Source organism: Abramis brama (assembly GCF_963993115.1).
Source record: "Abramis brama genome assembly, chromosome: 2".
In the NCBI taxonomy this organism is placed as follows: domain Eukaryota; kingdom Metazoa; phylum Chordata; class Actinopteri; order Cypriniformes; family Leuciscidae; genus Abramis; species Abramis brama.
The window spans coordinates 28,740,256-28,760,528 of NC_139964.1; the positions used below are offsets into that span (position 1 = coordinate 28,740,256).

The 20,273-nt window shown below is 38.1% G+C and overlaps 1 protein-coding gene across 9 annotated transcripts in view; it reads right to left on the reverse strand.

Moving 5' to 3' along the window:
- Positions 1-2,745, reverse strand: part of nfixa (nuclear factor I/Xa) — a 94,255-nt gene extending 91,510 nt beyond the window's left edge. For all 9 annotated transcript variants that reach the window (XM_084103306.1, XM_084103311.1, XM_084103305.1 and 6 more), the window contains exon 1: positions 1,895-2,745. In XM_084103306.1, coding sequence (XP_083959432.1) covers positions 1,895-1,897 — 3 coding nt within the window. In that variant the 5' untranslated portion in view covers positions 1,898-2,745. The remainder of the gene's footprint in view (positions 1-1,894) is intronic.
- Positions 2,746-20,273: the final 17,528 nt, after the last annotated feature.

A 20,273-nucleotide genomic window follows, 5' to 3' on the forward strand; every position in this document is an offset into this window, starting at 1 on the left:
TGTGTGTCTGCCAGTAGCACCTCGGGGAGAACTGTTGGAAAAATGTGATTTTTCACACCAGCATCTCAGAGGCAATAGCAGAAGGAGAAAGAGAAAGAGAGAGATGGAGAGAATCTGGAATGAACGAGAGGCTGCTAATTATTAAAGCTCTGTTTGGGGTTTTGACATGAGTTTTCTGGCTCACGCCAAACCCCGTTTGCACCCGACACCTCTGATCTCCACTTTCACGGCTTGTCTTCTCCGTAACGTTCTTGGTCCAGGTGCATCTATACATGCGCGCATTCACTAGGAGTTACATTTGTGTGTGCAGGTGTGCAGTGGTGTTTCAGTGCGTTCGCACATGGTCATCATGGGCTGAATACAAGTGTGTGTAGGTGGCTTTGCATTATGGCATCTCATGTGCCAACACAGATGCCACAAACACAAAAACGTCCTCCCATGAGAAGTTTACACCCAGAAACAAGTTCATGCAGCAGTCCGTCGCATCCATGGCAACCCTGGCATCCAGTCAATCTAGAAAAGACGGTTCTGGAATTCATAGCCTGAGCGGAGTCTCCATAACCAAGATCGGCAAATGCAGGTTTGCGAAATGCATTTAAATGGCCGATCTGAGCGAGCTGAGTGTGTGCGCCATCCAGACGCTTTAATCTGACTTGAGTGCTTGACCTCGTTCACGGAGAACAGCTTTGCATGTGTTTTATTGCGTAGATTTCACAGGTGTGCTTGGCTGAAGAGGATGTTCATCGCTTTGAAAAGGTTTGTCATGAAGAAAAAATGCTCGCTGCAGGCAAATGTGGCGTTTCGTATTCAGATCCAACCCCTTCAGCCTGCAAAGGCCTGTCAATCTCACATTTAAGGACTGACTTAAAGCACAGAATTCACTATCTAAACACAGCCTAATGTGCTTGCTGTGCAAATATTTATTCAGACACAATTACTAGAGCGTATGAATCCTAAACTAACAAATAACTGGAAATGAAGTTGCTCGTCAGAACACACTGGAGTTTCTATCTCACACCTGTGAAAGTCTCTGCGAACACTGTCGATGTGAAGGGAAAAGATCACAAGTATTGTTTTCTCTTGCATATAGTTTCATTATATACATCATGTAACTTACCCAGTATATCTTTTAATGTGAATAATGCTGCTATTTTTTTGTGGTGCAAAAAATCTGAGATCATCCTGTTTTCATCACATTACAGTGATATAGTACATCTCAGCTGTTTTCTTCTAGCTGATGATATGTCTTGTATTTTAGTTTAAACTAGAAGGTTATCTCGAGCATCACAACACCGGCCTACATAAATGTCTAATATAAAATAAATACTCTAACAAGAGAAACTCGAACAAGCTCTCCTGCAATACGGTCTTGCGAACTTTTATTAATTAATAAAAAATGAATATTTGCTAGTTGGTCATCAATGTCTCCATAAATAAAATCCTCTTTAAACCAGTTTAATTAAGCCAGATAGTTTTTCCATATGATGTGGAACTGAGCATGTGGATTTAGACGTTGTCTGCTTTCAGTTTGGATCTTGCTTTTGAAGAGATTATCAAAATTAACTATCAAGTACACCCTAAAATTAACCTAAAGCTAAAAAAAACCTCATGACAATCAAGAAATTACCTGTTACACTGATTCAGATTTAAAAAAAATAATAATAATAGACTAATGACCTTTTTTTATATATATCTGCAGGAAAAGTAATAATTATTATTATTTAAGTGCAGACATGAAAGAAAAAAGAGAGAAGTAGGCTATATATTTATCTTTGAGCGACAAGTTGTTAAAGTGTGCCTTTTTTACATTTCTAAACAGCTCTTTGAAATTTGAAATCTGTTGGCTAAGATTTCTGAAAACAGTGGGAAAGATATTGATTCTCATAGCACGTACCATTGTAGTTCAGGGGAAATTGCCAGCTCTCCTCAAAAGCCCATTTTTCTTTAAAACCTTCAGCGTCCAAAAAAGAGGAGAGGGAGCGGGTGCACCCGTCGGTTTCTTCGGTGATACCGGAAGCGAAAAAACAACTCAACAAGTCGGGCTGTTTCCCAGAGTTTGTTCCGTCTGTAAAAGTAAAAGCTTTCTCTGGCACTTTTACGGAATTATCGACGTCCTCGGCCACTGCTCGTTCACTGTTCCGTGTTTAATATGTTTCTCCAGCTGTCATCGGCCGAGCGACGGGTCCTCCCTGTCAGCACCGACCGGAGGATTCACAGGCTCGGTCGAAATGCTCCGCGAGCGCCGGTGAACGCAGAACAGCTCGCGTGAGGGACGTACGTTCACGAATGTGAGTGATTTTTCGTCGTCTTTATGTCCTGAAGTCAGTTCCTGTTTGTCTTGACTGCATCTCCCTCTTCCGAGCCTCCGACTGTCCGCACCATAACGGGACACCCGCTGTTCCCGGACAGATGAAAGCGCGAGGCGTCGCAGTCAGTCACCAACACGAGTCGTGCACATTGCGACAGTCTAATCCGTAGACGCACCGAAGGGATCTCGCCTGTTGGCTAAAGCTTACCGCTGCTTTTAAACGCACGGGAGAGTAAACGTCCCCTCCGCGTGAGTAAATATCAGTTGTCGCCTCAGTCGACCCGAAGCTGCACCGGGGGTAGCGGGTTTGGGGAGGCGTCGAGCTGGTGAATTATTGATCAATGTAGCAACTGGCAGCGTGTGGCGCTCCGCGGCCGGCCGGTGTGGCAGCTGCAGCTTTGGGGCATTAGCAGGGCTGTGGGAAAATCATGGACTGCGCGGATTACTGAACACCAAGCCAGACGGTGCACACAGGGATAGACGGGTAAAAAAAAAAAGAGAACTTAAATAGAACACGAGCAAAAGTGCAAGAAGTGTAGAAATTCCATGAGTTCTATCTTGCTTTCAGGAGCACTGATGATTATTCAGGGGGGGGGGGTCGACATTTTATCAACACTTTCTGTCTGCAATTTTCTGGGCGCAATCGGCTGAGGTTCGGCTTGCGCAACCCAAATTGTCTTTTGGCGCCCCTAGCGCAGTTGTCTAACTGTCAGGATATTTTTAGATGTTTTAAACAAAACACCTCCGTTTATATATGGTGTGTAATTCTACAATAACTTGGTAAATATGACCGTAGGCTGTAGGTTGCGTTGATCATGTAGCCTATACCGTCCGTTATCGATCAGCTTTTGCTATTGTTAAAGGTTCTTTATTGGAATCAATGGTTCGATGAAGAACCTTTAACATCCATGGAATCTATCTATTTACAAAAGGTTCTTTATAGTGGAAAAAGGTTCTTCACACACTCCTAAAACTACAGGTTCAAAAAGCGGGTTTTCGCAGTGATGTCATAGGAGAACCATTTTGGGTTCCTCGAAGAACCGTTGAGTGAACAGTTCTTAAAAGAGCCATTTGCTTTTCTTAGTGTGAAGAATATTATATAATACTAAAGAACATTTTGTGGGATTGAAATGTTCCATGGATATTAAATGTTCTTCATGGATCCATCAATGCCAATAAAACCTTTACCTTTAAGAGTATAAAAAAAAGGGTTCTTTAGGAACGTATTACTGAACGGTTCTGTGGGGAACCAGAAATGGTTCTTCTATTGCATCTCTTTGAAAACACACTTTTGGAACCTCTATTTTTAAGAGTGCATAATGACTAAATTCTAAGGACTTTTTGGTTATTGGAACATTATTTCAAACGTTGTTGAAACGTACATTTTTATGGGGGGGGGGGGGGGGGGGGGGGGGGGGGGCACATCGCCAACTCATTTTTGTGGGGTAGCCTATGGTCAAGTCACTAAATTTAAAGGCAATCGGATCAGAAAAGCCAGGGAAGCTCTTAGTCCTTACAGGTGTCTAGTCGATGCCACGAGGAGTGAAGATGATCCCGTTCAGCCGGTGTCTCTGCCATCCTTCAGATTCTGTCACTTCTGAAACGCCACAAGACCCAACGGCCCATCGGCCCATCAATAATACAAGAAAATGCATCATCACAACCTTCCAATACAAAACCGTCCAAAAGGTGTAGCATCAGATTACCTTGTCCGTTTAAATAAAATACGATTGCATGCATTCAGAAAGGGTTTCAAAGTTTATCCCCGATAGTCTATTTCTTTAGACTTTGAGAGAGATAGCCTCTTTACACAGAGCCATACATGAGATATAAGATTGTGATTAAAATACATAAACATTGATTGAAATTGAGAACATGTTGAACAGTTGAGCAGCATATTTCACAAACCGCAGTTTCCAGCGTACGAATAATACTCAGCTCTATAAGTAAAACCCGTTACTGAACTACATAATACTAAATAATAATAAATAATACTGTGGATTTATAAATAATTTCCCCAAAATAACAATGATCTGATACAGAGAAAATAGGCCTGATTCTGACAAATCTTCACTTAAAATTAAAATAAATCCAGCAGGCTTTAAAAAAAAAAAAAGACATTGTTTTATAGGCTACATATTGTTAATATAATGATTATTTTAATTAACCTTTTAAACGTTTTTGATCAAATGAAATAACACACGGATAATAGTGCTTCATTTTCTGGGGCAGTCAAGCATTGTCGCTTGTATTTTTTATTTGTGTATAGTAAGATATGGGGAAATTAAATGGAAAAAATAAATAACTAGGCTATATGTTGATGATTAATAGTGATAAAATAAATAAGACGTTGAAGAATTTTGTTCCTGTTGTTTGGCCAAATGCTATATTTTAATAGATACTCATGATCACATAGCCTAAATAATAATAATAATAATAATAATAATACGTTTTTAAACAATATTTAAATAAGCGTCTCGCATAGGCTACTTTATAGTTGATATTTTTAACTCTTTTTACCCACTTACCAGATATTCTTTAAAATAAATTAAACTGTTAATTGATCAAAATAAAAACTATTTGGCACTTCATAATATTTTATTCAGCTTACAACTGCTCTGATTGTGCGGATCATCAAACAAAAGCGTTGCTTTGTGAAAGAGTAAAATATTTTGCATTAATAGCACTAAACTGCATTTCCGTATAAAATGTTTAATTGATTAATTTGTTTTAATCTTCGTTATTGATCAACATTGATTTCGTTAGTTTATTAAATATAGCCTATAATTAGCTTACTATTTTAAAACATTTCTGAACACTGTAACAAATATAGCAAAGCTTAACAAATGGCCTGAGACTTCCCACTGAATTAGTTATTTTAAACACAAACTAAAAATAACCATTCGTATCGCAAAATAAATTAGGCTACATGATTTCTAATCATAATTATGATATTCTAAAATACATTCCCATTCAGTGCAGCTTGCCAAACATAATTTAAAATCCATTAATGTCTCACTTTAATTGTGTAATACAAATATATATTGATCATACAAAATAATGCTATAGCAATAACATAATGTTGCGCATTTATTGATAACTATTATTGAAGAACAATTTAATCAGCTGAATAAACCCAATAGCCTACATTTATGTATTTTATGTATCAATGTATTTTAATGTATTTTACCAAAATGTTTATAAGAACAATGTATAAAGAACAAAAATAATTTGCCATGAAAATACAGTGAAAATTGAATACAGTAAAATTTGAACTTAAAGGGGAAATAGGTGAATTAACGTGACCATATCCAAAAAAATAATAATTTTCAACAAACACAGCCTATTAAATAAAACTGTATCTTGCTATAATAAATCACGTAGGTTATGGGCTAGATTATATTTGGTATTTCAAATCACAATCTGCATTTATTACAACATAAAATGACTCGCATACAAACAGTTCTGCAACCACTTGAATCTCTTCGAAAATATGATCGTTTACACCCCAATATAAGTGTGTCCTTTTTAACTGTTCTGTGGTTAATAAGCCTAATTAATAACTTTCAGCCATAATTATGAAGACGTGTAAAATGAACATAGGCCTGCGCTTTCATGCAGCTACCGGGAATATAATTCAGCCTCAGTTTTGATCATCAAACGGTGTATTTATCCGCTTGTAATCGAATTCTGTGAAACTATTAAATCCGCGATGTGAGTTTATTGCAACGAGTGGCCGAGGAACGACTGACGAAACTGAAAGCAGAACATCTCACTGTGAGAAATCTTCCCCAGTGGCTCTTTTTCACACGGAACAATTAGAACCAACAGTAAACTTCGTCTTTAACGATCGAATAATGCGTTCCAGGTCGAGTTTGGAGCGAATCGGACTCGCCGTTAATTGCGCTCGCACAGCGCGGGAAAGAGTGAGACCGGCGCGGGTTCAGCATCACTGAAATCCCGGTTAAAGTTAACGAGAGTCTAGCGCAGCCCTGCTCGCCACAGGACCTCTTAATGTGACCGCAATGCAGCGTAGGCGGTACCACGCTGTTTTAATACCTGGCAGAAGACAAGACAGCAGCTGTAATAAACTACAGTTAAAAAGGCTCTCAGTGCAGCACAGAAGCGCTGTAGAAACCTGTGTGCATCTGACCCGAGTGGATCATGAGCAGTATTCATTTGTATGAGGGGTCACTGCACATTTTGGTGTGCTCAGGTATGAACAATTTAAATTACACAGCATGAAAACAACTGTGTCATTAAATTATAAAATAATGTACAGGCTACTTGATCCGTTAAATTCTGTTTGTTACGGTGACCATATGAAGACTGCATCACTGTAAAAAAAAAAAAAAAAAGTTGCTGCCTTAAATTTAAGTACAATCAACTTGGATGTTTTAACTAAATTAATAATTTCAACTTAAATTACATTAAACGGATTTAAAAAAAAAATATGAGTTGAATCTTGTATAAGTTGAAACTTGTTTTGATGAGTTAAAGCAATGTAAAAACATGTTGTCATAACTTATGGATCATTACATTTTTTACACCCTGATGTTGTCATCAATAATACAAAAGCACAATGCCACCTAAATAAAGACACCATCAATGTAACAAATACATGCAATACAAACAGTCCAATGTAGGCTACACAACAAAAATAAATTCCTTAAAAATGTGATGTTTCATGCAGAGATTTTTATGAATGCCCTTTTCCTCAAGCTATAACACAATCACTTTTTATTTATAAAATTGGTGCAAGACTCTTTCTAGGCCTTTGAGTTGTAATTATAATTCAGAGAACAGATCATAAGCATTAAAATAACTTAGTGTGTCAGTTTTCTTAAACTGAGGAAATTGTTTTTACATTTATTAAAAAATTACTACTCTTAATTATTTAATAATAGCCTACACTAGATTTAGAATTATTTAAAAACATTACTTGTTGCAATATAAACAAATTAACCTCTTTAACAAGACAGGTTGGTCACAAATAAGACAGGACAAGTAGGCTGTAAAATTACTACATGACTTCAGCTGACTTTTATTGTGAGAGATAGATGAAAACTGCCATATGAGCCTCCTCTCTTGTTTTAATCTGGCTCTCTAAGTGCAGTTTTGAATTACAAAACATTCTCTCTCTTTTTTTCCCCCCGCCGCTTCTTTTCTTGGTATTCTGTAACGGTCTTCTGCTGTTCATTTTAAGGAGAAATGGAAAAAAAACCAAGAAAAACAGTTACTCCCAAGCAACAAAGTGGCAAGAATGCGAGTCTTGGCTTCGACTGCTGCTCTTAACATTTTCTCATCTAAAAGAGGACGTTTTCAGAAAGTGCAAATGGATTTAAGACAGATCTGACACAAATTGGATTATAATTCACTGCAGGACATGTGGTCATATCCTGTAATAGTAGGTATTACAGGAAATGGAATTGACATCATTTTAAATCATAAACTAAATATAGTTCGATTCTGAGAACGAAAGGACTCGGACACAGGACTCTGTCCTGAAGGGACAGCAAACCGAATTGCACCTTAACTTTCCACACAGCTCAGGTGACCGACAGCAGTGTGTGTGGTATTTTAGTGAGGGGTGTGTCGAGCGGTTCATTTATCTCCAGTTCACCACCACAGGCCTCGTGGTCTGATAACTGTAGATTTGCCTGGCAACCCACAGACCACAGCGAGGGCGCTTCGGTGCGGATAACCATATCTTCATGCAGAATCCTGGTCTACAACAATCTGAAAGAGAGTGGTTTTGGCGTACGTGACCTGAGACTTGAGTTTCGTCAAACGTCAGCGTAGACCACAAAAAAAAGGAAGTTTCTTCAAGTGTTACATGTCAAAGAAGGATTATGATAAAGAATAAAAGGTTCACTGCTGTGACTTAAACCTAACTGGCTTAATTTCATCCTCTAAACTACTATTTACAAAGAATCCCAAAATGTATGAATGCTCTTGTTGGTCCAATGATCGAAATTTGTATCCAAATCTCTTGCTATTTCTTTCTTAGCAAAGCCACAAAGACATTTAACTTTTTTTCCCACTCACTCACTCACTCACACACACAAACATCCCTTCATTTAATAATCTCTCTTTGCTTTAACACGTTTGTTTCCCACACAGCCTGCATTAACCACAAGGAAAATTTTCCGGGGGGGAAAACGCCTCTACAAGGGCCTCAGAAGAACCCTCTGAAATTAATGTTTCAATTTGTGTCATTTTGAAATTTCAGGTCATACTTTCCATTGCAGTGTCCCATGTTCCAGTGCTATTACATAAGCAAATAGTGTAATAATCTTCCCACGAACAATGAGGACATTGTTATTGTTGCATAGTTTTCATGTTAAAATGGCCACTGTAGTGCACTCAGTTTTTGCATTCATTTAACCTAGCATACTTCCATACTGAGCATACTTAATCACATACTTCCCTCCTATATAGCAGGCGAAAAACAGTATGTGACAAAGTAAGTATGTCTGAATTCACAGGATTCATAAAAGAGTAGGTAAAAAGTACCTGGATTACTGACTTCTTCCGGCCAGTTTCTTAAGTGTGCATAAGATGGACTCTTTACAATCCCATGAGGCCACAGGAGGATTTATGAATGGCAGTGAAGCGACACAATTTACGCTGGTGGGTCACATGATAATGACAACATGGCGAATGTACGCTTGAATTACATTCATACTACACACACATACTGAATATAGAGCATACTTTTTTAGCGGTCATGAAGTAATTACTTATTCGAAATAAGTTCCTACTCAAGAGAGTATGTCATTTCAGACCCAGGTGTATTTTTGCAGGCCAAAACCTGTAAACTAGCATTTTAGCTCTTCTGGTTCCATCATCCTGAAGTCAATGGGTTTTTGGTTAAATGCCTGAAATAAGATCTGTGGTGAACACAAGCTCAAGATATTTTCATGTTTTGTTCTATGGCATAAAATATGTCAATAATACTCCCTCCTTGTGGTCTTTTACTTGTCTTAAGGCAGTTGTTAACAAGTGTCTAAATGCGAGTTTGTCGAGTATGTTAAAATGTTGGAACAGGTAAACTCATCTTGTCCGCTTTCACAGTTTTTTTTTGTTTATAATCGCACTCTTGCAAACTATTTTAACTCACATTTTCAGGGAAAACGTTTTTAAATAAAGATAGAAAAGCTTAGTGATGGTGACATTGAAGCCTACGTTCAGCTTTTACCTTCTGCCAATTGTATTTAGGCTTCATAAAAATCGTGAAGATTATCATGATGAACAAAACGTTTAAGAATCAAACTTTTGTTGGTCACTGAGCTTATTTTCCAAAAGCCAATGAAAAAACCCTACTTGGTTTATGTCGAGGGAACCAGGTTGATGCAAACTTCTGTGTTGGCCTAAAAATATCCCTCTGCAACGATGGACTCTTCAACCAGCTGAAGACCAGGTGCATCTCACACAACTCTGACTGTAATCGTGGTAAAGTTCGATCTTAACCCGAGGCCTGTCTGTGATTAGCTAAGCCTGGACCACCAGCAACTCCACACAAATGATGTTCCTTAAAAGCCAAATCATGTTCTGTTGTACTGGATCACCGCAAAGTGACCTTATCAGCTGAGCACACTGCCCGTGGCGTTTGGCCGGAGATCCGCCTAGGGTCACTGCATAAGCCTGGCTGCTCTTCAGGCGACAGGCTAACTCGTGTCCTTTACTCACAGCTAAAGCCCACCAGACAAACACAACAAACCATTCTGTGCCACTGAGGACAATTTCATTAATTTAGTTTGAGATTTTTCTAAGTTGTCCCAGCGCCTATAAATTTTCCTGCCTCTTACTAGTCTAATGCATGAGGTTGACCAAGAAACCCATTGTTTGAAGACAACATGCGTCCTCATTGTCTCCGTTGGCCCTTGTTACCTCATTTCTGGAAGCCCCTGCGGTGCAAGAGGTCAGACTCCTGGGTGGACGCCACCAATCCAGTCGCTGTTGAAGAGTCGAGGGCGTTGACTTTGGCTCTTTGGGGTCTTTCAGAGCCGAGGGCATTCGGGCAGATGCTATAGGGGGTCACTGGCCTGTGAAACGGGATCGCTGGATGCAGGACGGCCACAGTACTGCGTGCATGTGTGTATTCTGGGGTCAGATTTATGTATTGATTGCAAGGACTCATACACACACACATGCATTGTTATAATGCAAATAAAAATGTCCAATTACAAACCACCACAGCTACTTTTAATGGCGAAAACCAGGTAAAAATGCCACATGATGTGAAAAGATTAAAACCGTTCTTCGATAAAAAGAAATCTCTTCAGAAGTCTCAGGTGAATTCAAAAATTCCAATTACAAACAAACAAAAAGACGTTGTCATAGAAGATGTTTTTCACAATACGTCCTTCTGTTTTATTCTCAACCGTTATTCATGAAGCATTATTCAGATTTGACTCAAGGGCATCCAGTGTTAACACGGCTGTTTTACTCTTGGCTGACGGAGGCTTTAAAGCACAGTGCTTGGTGTGCAACAAGGCAAGAATTAGTTTAATAAAGCCATTTTATAGCTAACGTTTTGTTGAGTTTGCTACTCCTGACTGGGAGGCTTTTGTTTTAAACACTTTTCTTTCTTCAAGTTTTGGATGACGTCCTGTTTAATTCAAGCCTGATGAATTCTGCTTATGTTTTTCACTGTCTGTTTTTCCTTTTCACACGTATTCTACCTGTCTCTCTTCTCTTACAATGCCTGGCCTTTACATCTTTCTTTTTGTTTTGCCTTTCTGTTCTCTCTCCCCCATCTGTCTTTTAAAAGATTTAGCTTCTGTCGTCTTCTCTTGGGTTCTTACTCCATTTCTCATCTCTGTTTTGTGAGCTTCAGCTGTTTTCTTTCCAGTTCTCCATCTGGCCCTGATTACATAAGTGATTCGTATCAGTCCGAATTTATGAAGGAGTCATACCTGTATTGATCTGCTGTTGTTACATCAACATCCCTGTGTGTTATTTCAGTTGAGTTCTACCTCATGAATTCCTGACAGCAAGAGTCAAAGGAAAATAAATCTTCCAAGATGTCTGAAACATCAAGAACGATTTTAATAAAGTTTTATAAAACTGCATCAGTACTGAATAAACTTACTATTTAAGGCTATAAAAAGGCTGTAATTTATGATCTAGGACACTGATAATATATATCAATATTTGATCAAAGTAAAATTTTATATATTTAACTGTTTAAATATGCATTAAAAAAAATCAATTAAAACGGCATCTAAAATTATTTTTCCTTTTCTTTTTTGTTGCTCTTTTTGTATAATTTAAGGTCTTAAATTATAGTAATTCTGCAGGCTTTTGTCAACAAATACTGATATATGCAATTCATTTTAATAGTCAGGATATATATATATATATATATATATATATATATATATATATAGCTTTGTTATAATAGAAATACAAAATAAAGAGCTACAGAGGAGAGCATGAGGACAAAAACAACGGACAGTTAATTCTTTGGCATTAGTGAGAATCATTTGGCAATAAAATTTCAATGAGACAATGAATATTTATGATGACTTGCTGAAACCACACACACACACACACACCCTCCAACACTTGGTCACAGCACATGGAGAGCCAGCTGTTCTCGGATGACCTGGGCATCTGCCCTCTCAGATAGGAAGAGATTACAAATATCAGTCGAACTGTGACAGAAATGATTGGTGGTGTTTTATTACTGTCCCTGAACCAACCAATCAATTACTCCACCTTTTTCTGTGTCACTCAATGTCTCTCTCTTGTCCCAGACATGAACAGTTATGCACAGTGTTTTAGTATGTATATGCTATGTATAGTATTTATATAATACATCTAGTTTATTTCCTTGCCACTTCCCTTAATTTCATTAGTATACTAAGACACACACACACACACACACACACTCACACCACACCCAGCTTTCTCTCAGTCTCATGAGTGCCAGTGCCCAGGCTGTGATGCCAACAGTGCAAAACTCATGCCCAGACCTTCTGCTGCCCCAGATAGCACACTGTGTGTGTGTGTGTGTGTGTGTGTGTGTGTGTGTGTGTGTGTGTGTGTGTGTGTGTGTGTGTGCAGATGCAGAGGACAGTGGGGATTAGTGAATAGATCTCTACATGCAGCCTGCTTCACATACACACACACACATGCGCGCGCTAGAATATTACTTAGTAAGTTAAATGCTCCCTTATTGTCTTATTCATCATTTAATAATAATAATAATCATAGTTATTTTGACAAATATGATTTAAATGCAATATATGTCGCTTTGCATAGAAGCGTCTGCCAGATGCATAAAAACGTACATGGGGTCACCATTTTGAGGACATATAACCAACAATAACTACTGATAATAGTAAAAAAATATTTTTACTTTATACAGTATAGAGCTTTTTGTCAATGCGCAAGATTATTAAAAAAATTATCCAAAGCTACCATCCAAAGCGAGTTGCAATGCATTCAAGGTATGCATGTTGTCAGGTTGTGTTTTCCGGAAATCCAACCCGTGACTTTGGAAGAGCAATGCTCCACCAGCAGAGCAATAGGAACTATAAATATATACAACAAAATATGACACCACACACAGCAGAAAGTCTGAGGCGATGAAGGACAGGTTACGCACCTGCATGAACCTCTAACAACACATGAAAGTTGAGACCCGAGAGGCAGTGCTTAAAACCAATGCATCCACACCAACAGGTGTCAGTATAAAGACACAGAGACAGATCAAAAACTTTCTGATGAACAATAGATTAAACAGATCGATATACAAGATACAATGTGCACATACTGATAGACAGATAGATAGATAGAACCAGACTGATAGATAGACAGACATATAGATAGAACCAGATAGATAGATAGATAGATAGATAGATAGATAGATAGATAGATAGATAGATAGATAGATAGATAGATAGATAGATAGATAGATAGAGTGGGGAGAACAAGTATTTGATACACTGCCGATTTTGCAGGTTTTCCCACTTACAAAGCATGTAGAAGTCTGTAATTTTTATTATAAGTACTCTTCAACTGTGAGTGACAGAATCTAAAACAAAAATCCAGAAAATCACATTGTATGATTTTTAAGTAATTAATTTGCATTTTATTGCATGACATAAGTATTTGATACATCAGAAAAGCAGAACTTAATATTTGGTACAGAAACCTTTGTTTGCAATTACAGAGATCATACGTTTCCTGTAGTTCTTGACCAGGTTTGCACACACTGCAGCAGGGATTTTGGCCCACTCCTCCATACAGACCTTCTCCAGATCCTTCAGGTTTCGGGGCTGTCGCTGGGCAATACGGACTTTCAGCTCCCTCCAAAGATTTTCTATTGGGTTCAGGTCTGGAGACTGGCTAGGCCACTCCAGGACCTTGAGATGCTTCTTACGGAGCCACTCCTTAGTTGCCCTGGCTGTGTGTTTCGGGTCGTTGTCATGCTAGAAGACCCAGCCACGACCCATCTTCAATGCTCTTAATGAGGGAAGGAGGTTGTTGGCCGAGATCTCGCGATACATGGCCCCATCCATCCTCCCCTCAATACGGTGCAGTCGTCCTGTCCCCTTTGCAGAAAAGCATCCCCAAAGAATGATGTTTCCACCTCCATGCTTCACGGTTGGGATGGTGTTCTTGGGGTTGTACTCATCCTTCTTCTTCCTCCAAACACGGCGAGTGGAGTTTAGACTAAAAAGCTCTATTTTTATCTCATCAGACCACATGACCTTCTCCCATTCCTCCTCTGGATCATCCAGATGGTCATTGGCAAACTTCAGACGGGACTGGACATGTGCTGGCTTGAGCAGGGGGACCTTGCGTGCGCTGCAGGATTTTAATCCATGACGGCGTAGTGTGTTACTAATGGTTTTCTTTGAGACTGTGGTCCCAGCTCTCTTCAGGTCATTGACCAGGTCCTGCCGTGTAGTTCTGGGCTGATCCATCATCCTCCTCATGATCATTGATGCCCCACGAGGTGAGATCTTGCATGGTGCCCCAGACCGAGGAGATTGACCGTCATCTTGAACTTCTTCCATTTTCTAATAATTGCGCCAACAGTTGTTGCCTTCTCACCAAGCTGCTTGCCTATTGTCCTGTAGCCCATCCCAGCCTTGTGCAGGTCTACAATTTTATCCCTGATGTCCTTACACAGCTCTCTGGTCTTGGCCATTGTGGAGAGGTTGGAGTCTGTTTGATTGAGTGTGTGGACAAGTGTCTTTTATACAGGTAACGAGTTCAAACAGGTGCAGTTAATACAGGTAATGAGTGGAGAACAGGAGGGCTTCTTAAAGAAAAACTAATAGGTCTGTGAGAGCCGGAATTCTTACTGGTTGGTAGGTGATCAAATACTTATGTCATGCAATAAAATGCAAATTAATTATTTAAAAATCATACAATGTGATTTTCTGGATTTTTGATTCCGTCTCTCAGAGTACCTATGATAAAAATTACAGATAGATAGATAGATAGATAGATAGATAGATGAAACTAGTACCCTCTGGAAGTATAAGTACAAACCGGCCTCTGCACTGATTCTCACACACACACACACACACCTGCAGTAGGACGGCGGCCTTTCAGCTGCGGGACAGACTGTATTTTATCAACACAGAACACAATGTGCGGGTTAAAGGGATTTGAGACGTTGGTTCATTGTATCTACAGAGGTATTGTGTTAGTTCAGCACTGGTAAGTGAATTAAAGGGCATTAGAGCGTCCGGCGCTATGAGCTTCACATTAGCGGCTAACTGAAAGCTGCGTCTCACAGGAGGAAAAAAAACTCAGACGACGCCAAGAGTTAGAGAAAACGTGTGAGAGGGTCTGTCTGTCTGTGTGTACGAGCGAGGAAAGTGTGAGAGAAAGACTATTAGTTGACGCTGTGATTATCAAGGCAGTTAAAAGCACGGCACTGCCTCAGTGAGTGTGTGTGCGAGTGTGTAAAGTGCCTGGCGCGAGGTGCTAATTTAGAGGAATTAAAGAGCACTAGACAGGGCGCTTTTGTGGCAACAATTCCTGGTCTAATCTGCCTGCGCCTCAACGGACACACACACACACAGAGAGAGAGAGAGAGAGAGAGAGAGAGAGAGAGAGAGAGAGAGCTGAGATCGGGCACCAGGCCCATATCACTCCAGGCTATATGGAAAGCTACAACCACAGGCAGAGAGAGAGAGAGAGAGAGAGAGAGAGAGAGAGAGAGAGAGAGAGAGACAAACATATATTTTTCGAAATGCACACTGTCTAATCCTACCAAGAAAACATTAGTTCCTTTATTGTGCCGCACTAAAGTCTTGTTGGAATTACACTCTTATTAGCATGCTGTGGTTTTGTCTTACTGCTCAAATTGGTCCCCCGGCGATCAGCTCGAGCAATCATCATCACACCACAACAAATGCACTTTCTTCACCATGGCTTTGGTAAGAAAGTGTGTGCCAAGCACAGAAATGTAAACACACACCAAGTTTAACAGAGTAATGAGGTTGATTTCATACAGGGTTTTCAAACTGTCGTCAGCAGCAGAGCCACGGCGCACTACAAGGAATGGAGAAAATACAAAAATGTGTTTTAACTATAAAAACTAATCATAATTCTATTTTTATTGATTTACTTTTGAAAGAAGTTTCTTCTGCACCAAGGCTGCATCAAAAACACAGTAAAAACTGCAATATTGTAACATATTATTACAATTTAAAATAACTGTTTTCTATTTGAATATATTGTAAAATGTAATTTATTCCTGTGATCAAAGCTGAATTTTCAGCATCATTACTCCAGTCTTCAGTGTCACATGATCCTTCAGAAATCATTCTAATGATGATTTGATGCTCAAGAAACATTTCTGATTATTACCAATGTTGAAAACAGTTATGCTGCTTCATATTTTTGTGTAAGCAAGCAGTGACAGATTTTAAGGATTCCTTGATTAATAAAAATGTATTAGTAAAATAGAAATCTTTTGTAACATTATAAATATTATTAATTGATTTAATGCATCGTTGCTAAATAAATGTATTAATTTCTTTCAAAATAAAAATCTCACTGACCCCAAACTTGTGAAAAGTAATGTATGTTTCTGTGTTTAATTCTTATCTTTCCTGCAAACTGCTTTGGAATTATATCTATATTATATAAAATATTTTGTTCACCAGTGATATTTACTTTATTTGTCTGTATTTTCTTCTCACATCATATCTTTCAATTCAAAGACACTTTTTTCCTCATAACCAGGAGCACCAACAAAATAAAAATAATAATTTAAAATACTTAATTAGGGGGGGAAATGATTCCTTGGTGGAAATCATTTTAAATTATAAAAAAATAAATATTGAAATGGTATGTATCTTTATTTTCAAACATCTTTGATTTCTTATGAATCTTATAAAAGCAAATAACTGAATTTTGTCTCTTTATATTTGTTTAATGCAGAGTATATGAATCTCTAAGAATGAAAATATATAGACCTAGCTGATTCTAAGCAAGGTGTAACAAGGAGCACAAACTCCTGATTTTACATGCATACACAAAGCGGTGTACATTTGAGCAAAATCTGCAACTTTACAAGACCTCCGAGAGCCTCTAGTAAACTCAAACAAAATGTATATCCATATACAATAACTTTGCTGATCACCACAAACGAGTAATTGTGTCCACACACATTTAATCATGGTCTGATTTTAATTTTAACACCCCCCCCCCCCCCCCCCCCCCCCCCAAAAAAAGGATACACTAAAATGTCAGATTTCCTTCTCTGTTTGTTTCTCTTCCCCCTCCCCCGTCTCTTTTTAACACCCTATCAATTTCTCTGTACCCACTTATTTCCCTTAATAACTTTCAAAGGTTGCCGGGCAACATGTTGTTCTTTTTTAAGTTACCATGGCATTTATTTGGCATACGGTATCCTTTCTCGCTGAGAACATGGGGGTTGCCATGGTATCGGTGGGCACCTTATAAAGCAAACTATTGTGTGTGTGTGTGTGTGTGTGTGTGTGTGTGTGTGTGTGTGTGTGTGTGTGTGTGTGTGTGTGTTGTAAAAACCGATGCCAGGTTCCTTTAAGTCTCAGGCACTCTAGATGCCCAGAATGTTGAAAAATACTAGGCTGCATCATTATAACAACTACCACACACACACAACTGCACTTTAAAACGTCAAAAGGACCCACATTTACGCTTGTTTAACTTTTACAGGGTCATATTAAGATTTCTTCAACTTTCATGAATATTTTCACCTAAAACACACTGCTCATGTTCTGTCAACATGCTTAACAACACAAACTAAAATAAAAATTGTAAACCTAATGGTTAAGTTTGTCCATATTTGACCCAAACATGGGTTGAAACAACCCAGCAATTTTTACTTTATTGCACTTTTCTACAATGATTTTTTTTTTTTTTTTTTTTCAGAGGGTTTTTTTTTTTTTTGCAGATTGTCAATTTTGTCATTATACAACAAAAGTTGAAATCCTTAATAATATCTACCTGCAGTGTCTTAACAACATAGGAACATTGTAAAAGTTTTAAATGGAAAATATAGTTTAAATGTATTTTCTTTTAATGCATAGAGTACTGGGTCTCTTCCAAACTTACAGTCTCATTTAAACGTTCATGCAGATGTTTCACTATATATTAGTGATGACATTTCATAGATGCAAATTTTATAGAGAGAAGGATGATTCCACATTTAATAAAAATAAAAAATATAAAAAGGAGGGTGATTCCATAAGCTAAAGCCCATCTCTAAACCCAAGCCTTCACACAAACCTGTTGACATCAAAAACAAAACTCTCATCTTATATGAGTTTCTTAAAGTGAAATATAGATATAAAAAACCTGTCTATTACAAGTAGTATCTGTTCACACAAAATAAGCACAAACACATTCGTCAGAGTATTATAAATTGAGACGGGGTGACGTTTTTGCTTTTTTGTAGATCCATATCAAGTTATCTGTAGGAAATTAAACTAATTTTCAAAATAACCTCTGGCGCCCTCTAGTGTATTTAAGGGTTTGATACAACACTCGATAGAATAATTCATGGAATAACTGGAAGTTTGTTTTGAACAAAACGTTAATTACAGGAAGGATGGAGATTATTAAAAAGTAGGTCGAATTCATCTTTAAAACTTCTTCAAGACAGGATACACAACGTTTTGATCAATTACAAATTTCGTCAGGATGCCTAACTGAAACCAGCCGTTTATTTGTCTAATCGTGGTAGATAGATCTCACATTTTAGCTTTCTCAACAACAGCAGAATTAAAACGACAAAGGTAATCAAAGGGCAGACATGAGCCCGACCTCTGAGTCTGCACAGATCTCAGACAGGATTCACCGTGTCATAAAGGAGCACTTGGACTAATAAAGCTCAACACTTACCGATGAACTGCTGACTCCCCCTGCAAAGAGGCCGCAAGAGTCCGGGCGGGAAAGATACAGCTAACACAGTCACGTGACAATTTTTTCAGAATATGCGCCAAAAACACTTTAAACCTTTTACAGTCTATGCTTTAAACTCGTTAAAATATAAAATAAAAAGGAAGTCATATGTTGTTACTTTTCTCTACATCGTGTAATGTGCTTAAAATTCAGAAAGTCAAACTGTTGTATGTGTTGATTTGATTCATATTTAGGCCTATTTGACCCTCTTTACCCTGTGGACATACCATTTAAATGATATTTTCACACTATTTTTACAATTTAGTACAGTTCGACTGGATATTATGCACTATAAAATATTTTGTTCACCAGTGATATTTATCATAGTCTATTTGTTTCCTTCGCACATCATAACTTTTCCATTCAGACAATGTTTTTTTCCCCTTGATAACCAGGAGCATTAAAAATAATAACAATAACAAAATAAAAATAAAAAATAATAATTAATAGGGAAAAACAATATTCCTTGTGGTGGAAATTAAGACACAACTGAGGTATCGTCATTTGAAAATCACTTTAAAATATAAACAAATACATATTGCAATTGTTTTTATTCCACTCTTTATTCATATCATCGTAGTTTTAAACATGTAATGCATTTTATAATAGATTTTCATAGTTTCGATTGAAAGTCTTGGTCCAGGACAACAAATAGTAGGCCTACTACTATAATAATAATCTATAGACTAAAGATATTTTAAAAAGTAGGGGAAAACATTATATATATATGAAGGTCACATTATAACTTTATTATAACATCTCTTCATTAAACTCTGACACATAAAATTGCCATCTATATATTTACTTATACTTAGATCGATTTAGGGTCAGGCCAGGTTTTGGCATGCAGGGTCACAGATGGAACACAACACTGAATATATTTCAGAATCTGGCATAGCTACCCAGCCATGCCATCTGCCTCACACACACTTTCATATACACATATAATAAAAAAACATGTAAACACTTAATCAGGAGGTGCACATATGAGAGTGGATGTATTCAAGCTTAAAACCCCCTGTCTCACGCACAGTTCTAGTGATCACTCAACCTTAAGCAGAATAAAAGCCCCCTCTCATCTGTCTTTCTTGTCTCCGAAGTGTTATAGAGTCCATGCCAAGACAGGAGAGGCGTTAAAGACAGATAAACTCAGCCATCTTGCAGGTGTTTCTATCAAAAGACTCATACAGAGCCAAACTCAGCCTGGCAGAGTCTTAATGCCCCTGACTACTGTCATTCTCAGGAGATGTATGTCATTGATAATGTTTGTGTGTGTGTGTGTGTGTGTGTGTGTGTGTGTGTGTGTGTGTGTGTGTGTGTGTGTGTGTGTTCTGCACCTGTCAGATGATGAGAGGCAGTGTGTGAGATAGAGAAATGAAAAAGAAACCATCTGTGTTTCTAAAGAATCAAACAAAAAGGAACAGAAAAAATAATCTAGAAGAACCTTCAAGAAGAATTAAAGGACAAAGTATATGTCTAAAAGAAAGCGTACAAGTGATTTTAGTTGTTTTGTTTACTCATTTAATTTCTAGATGTT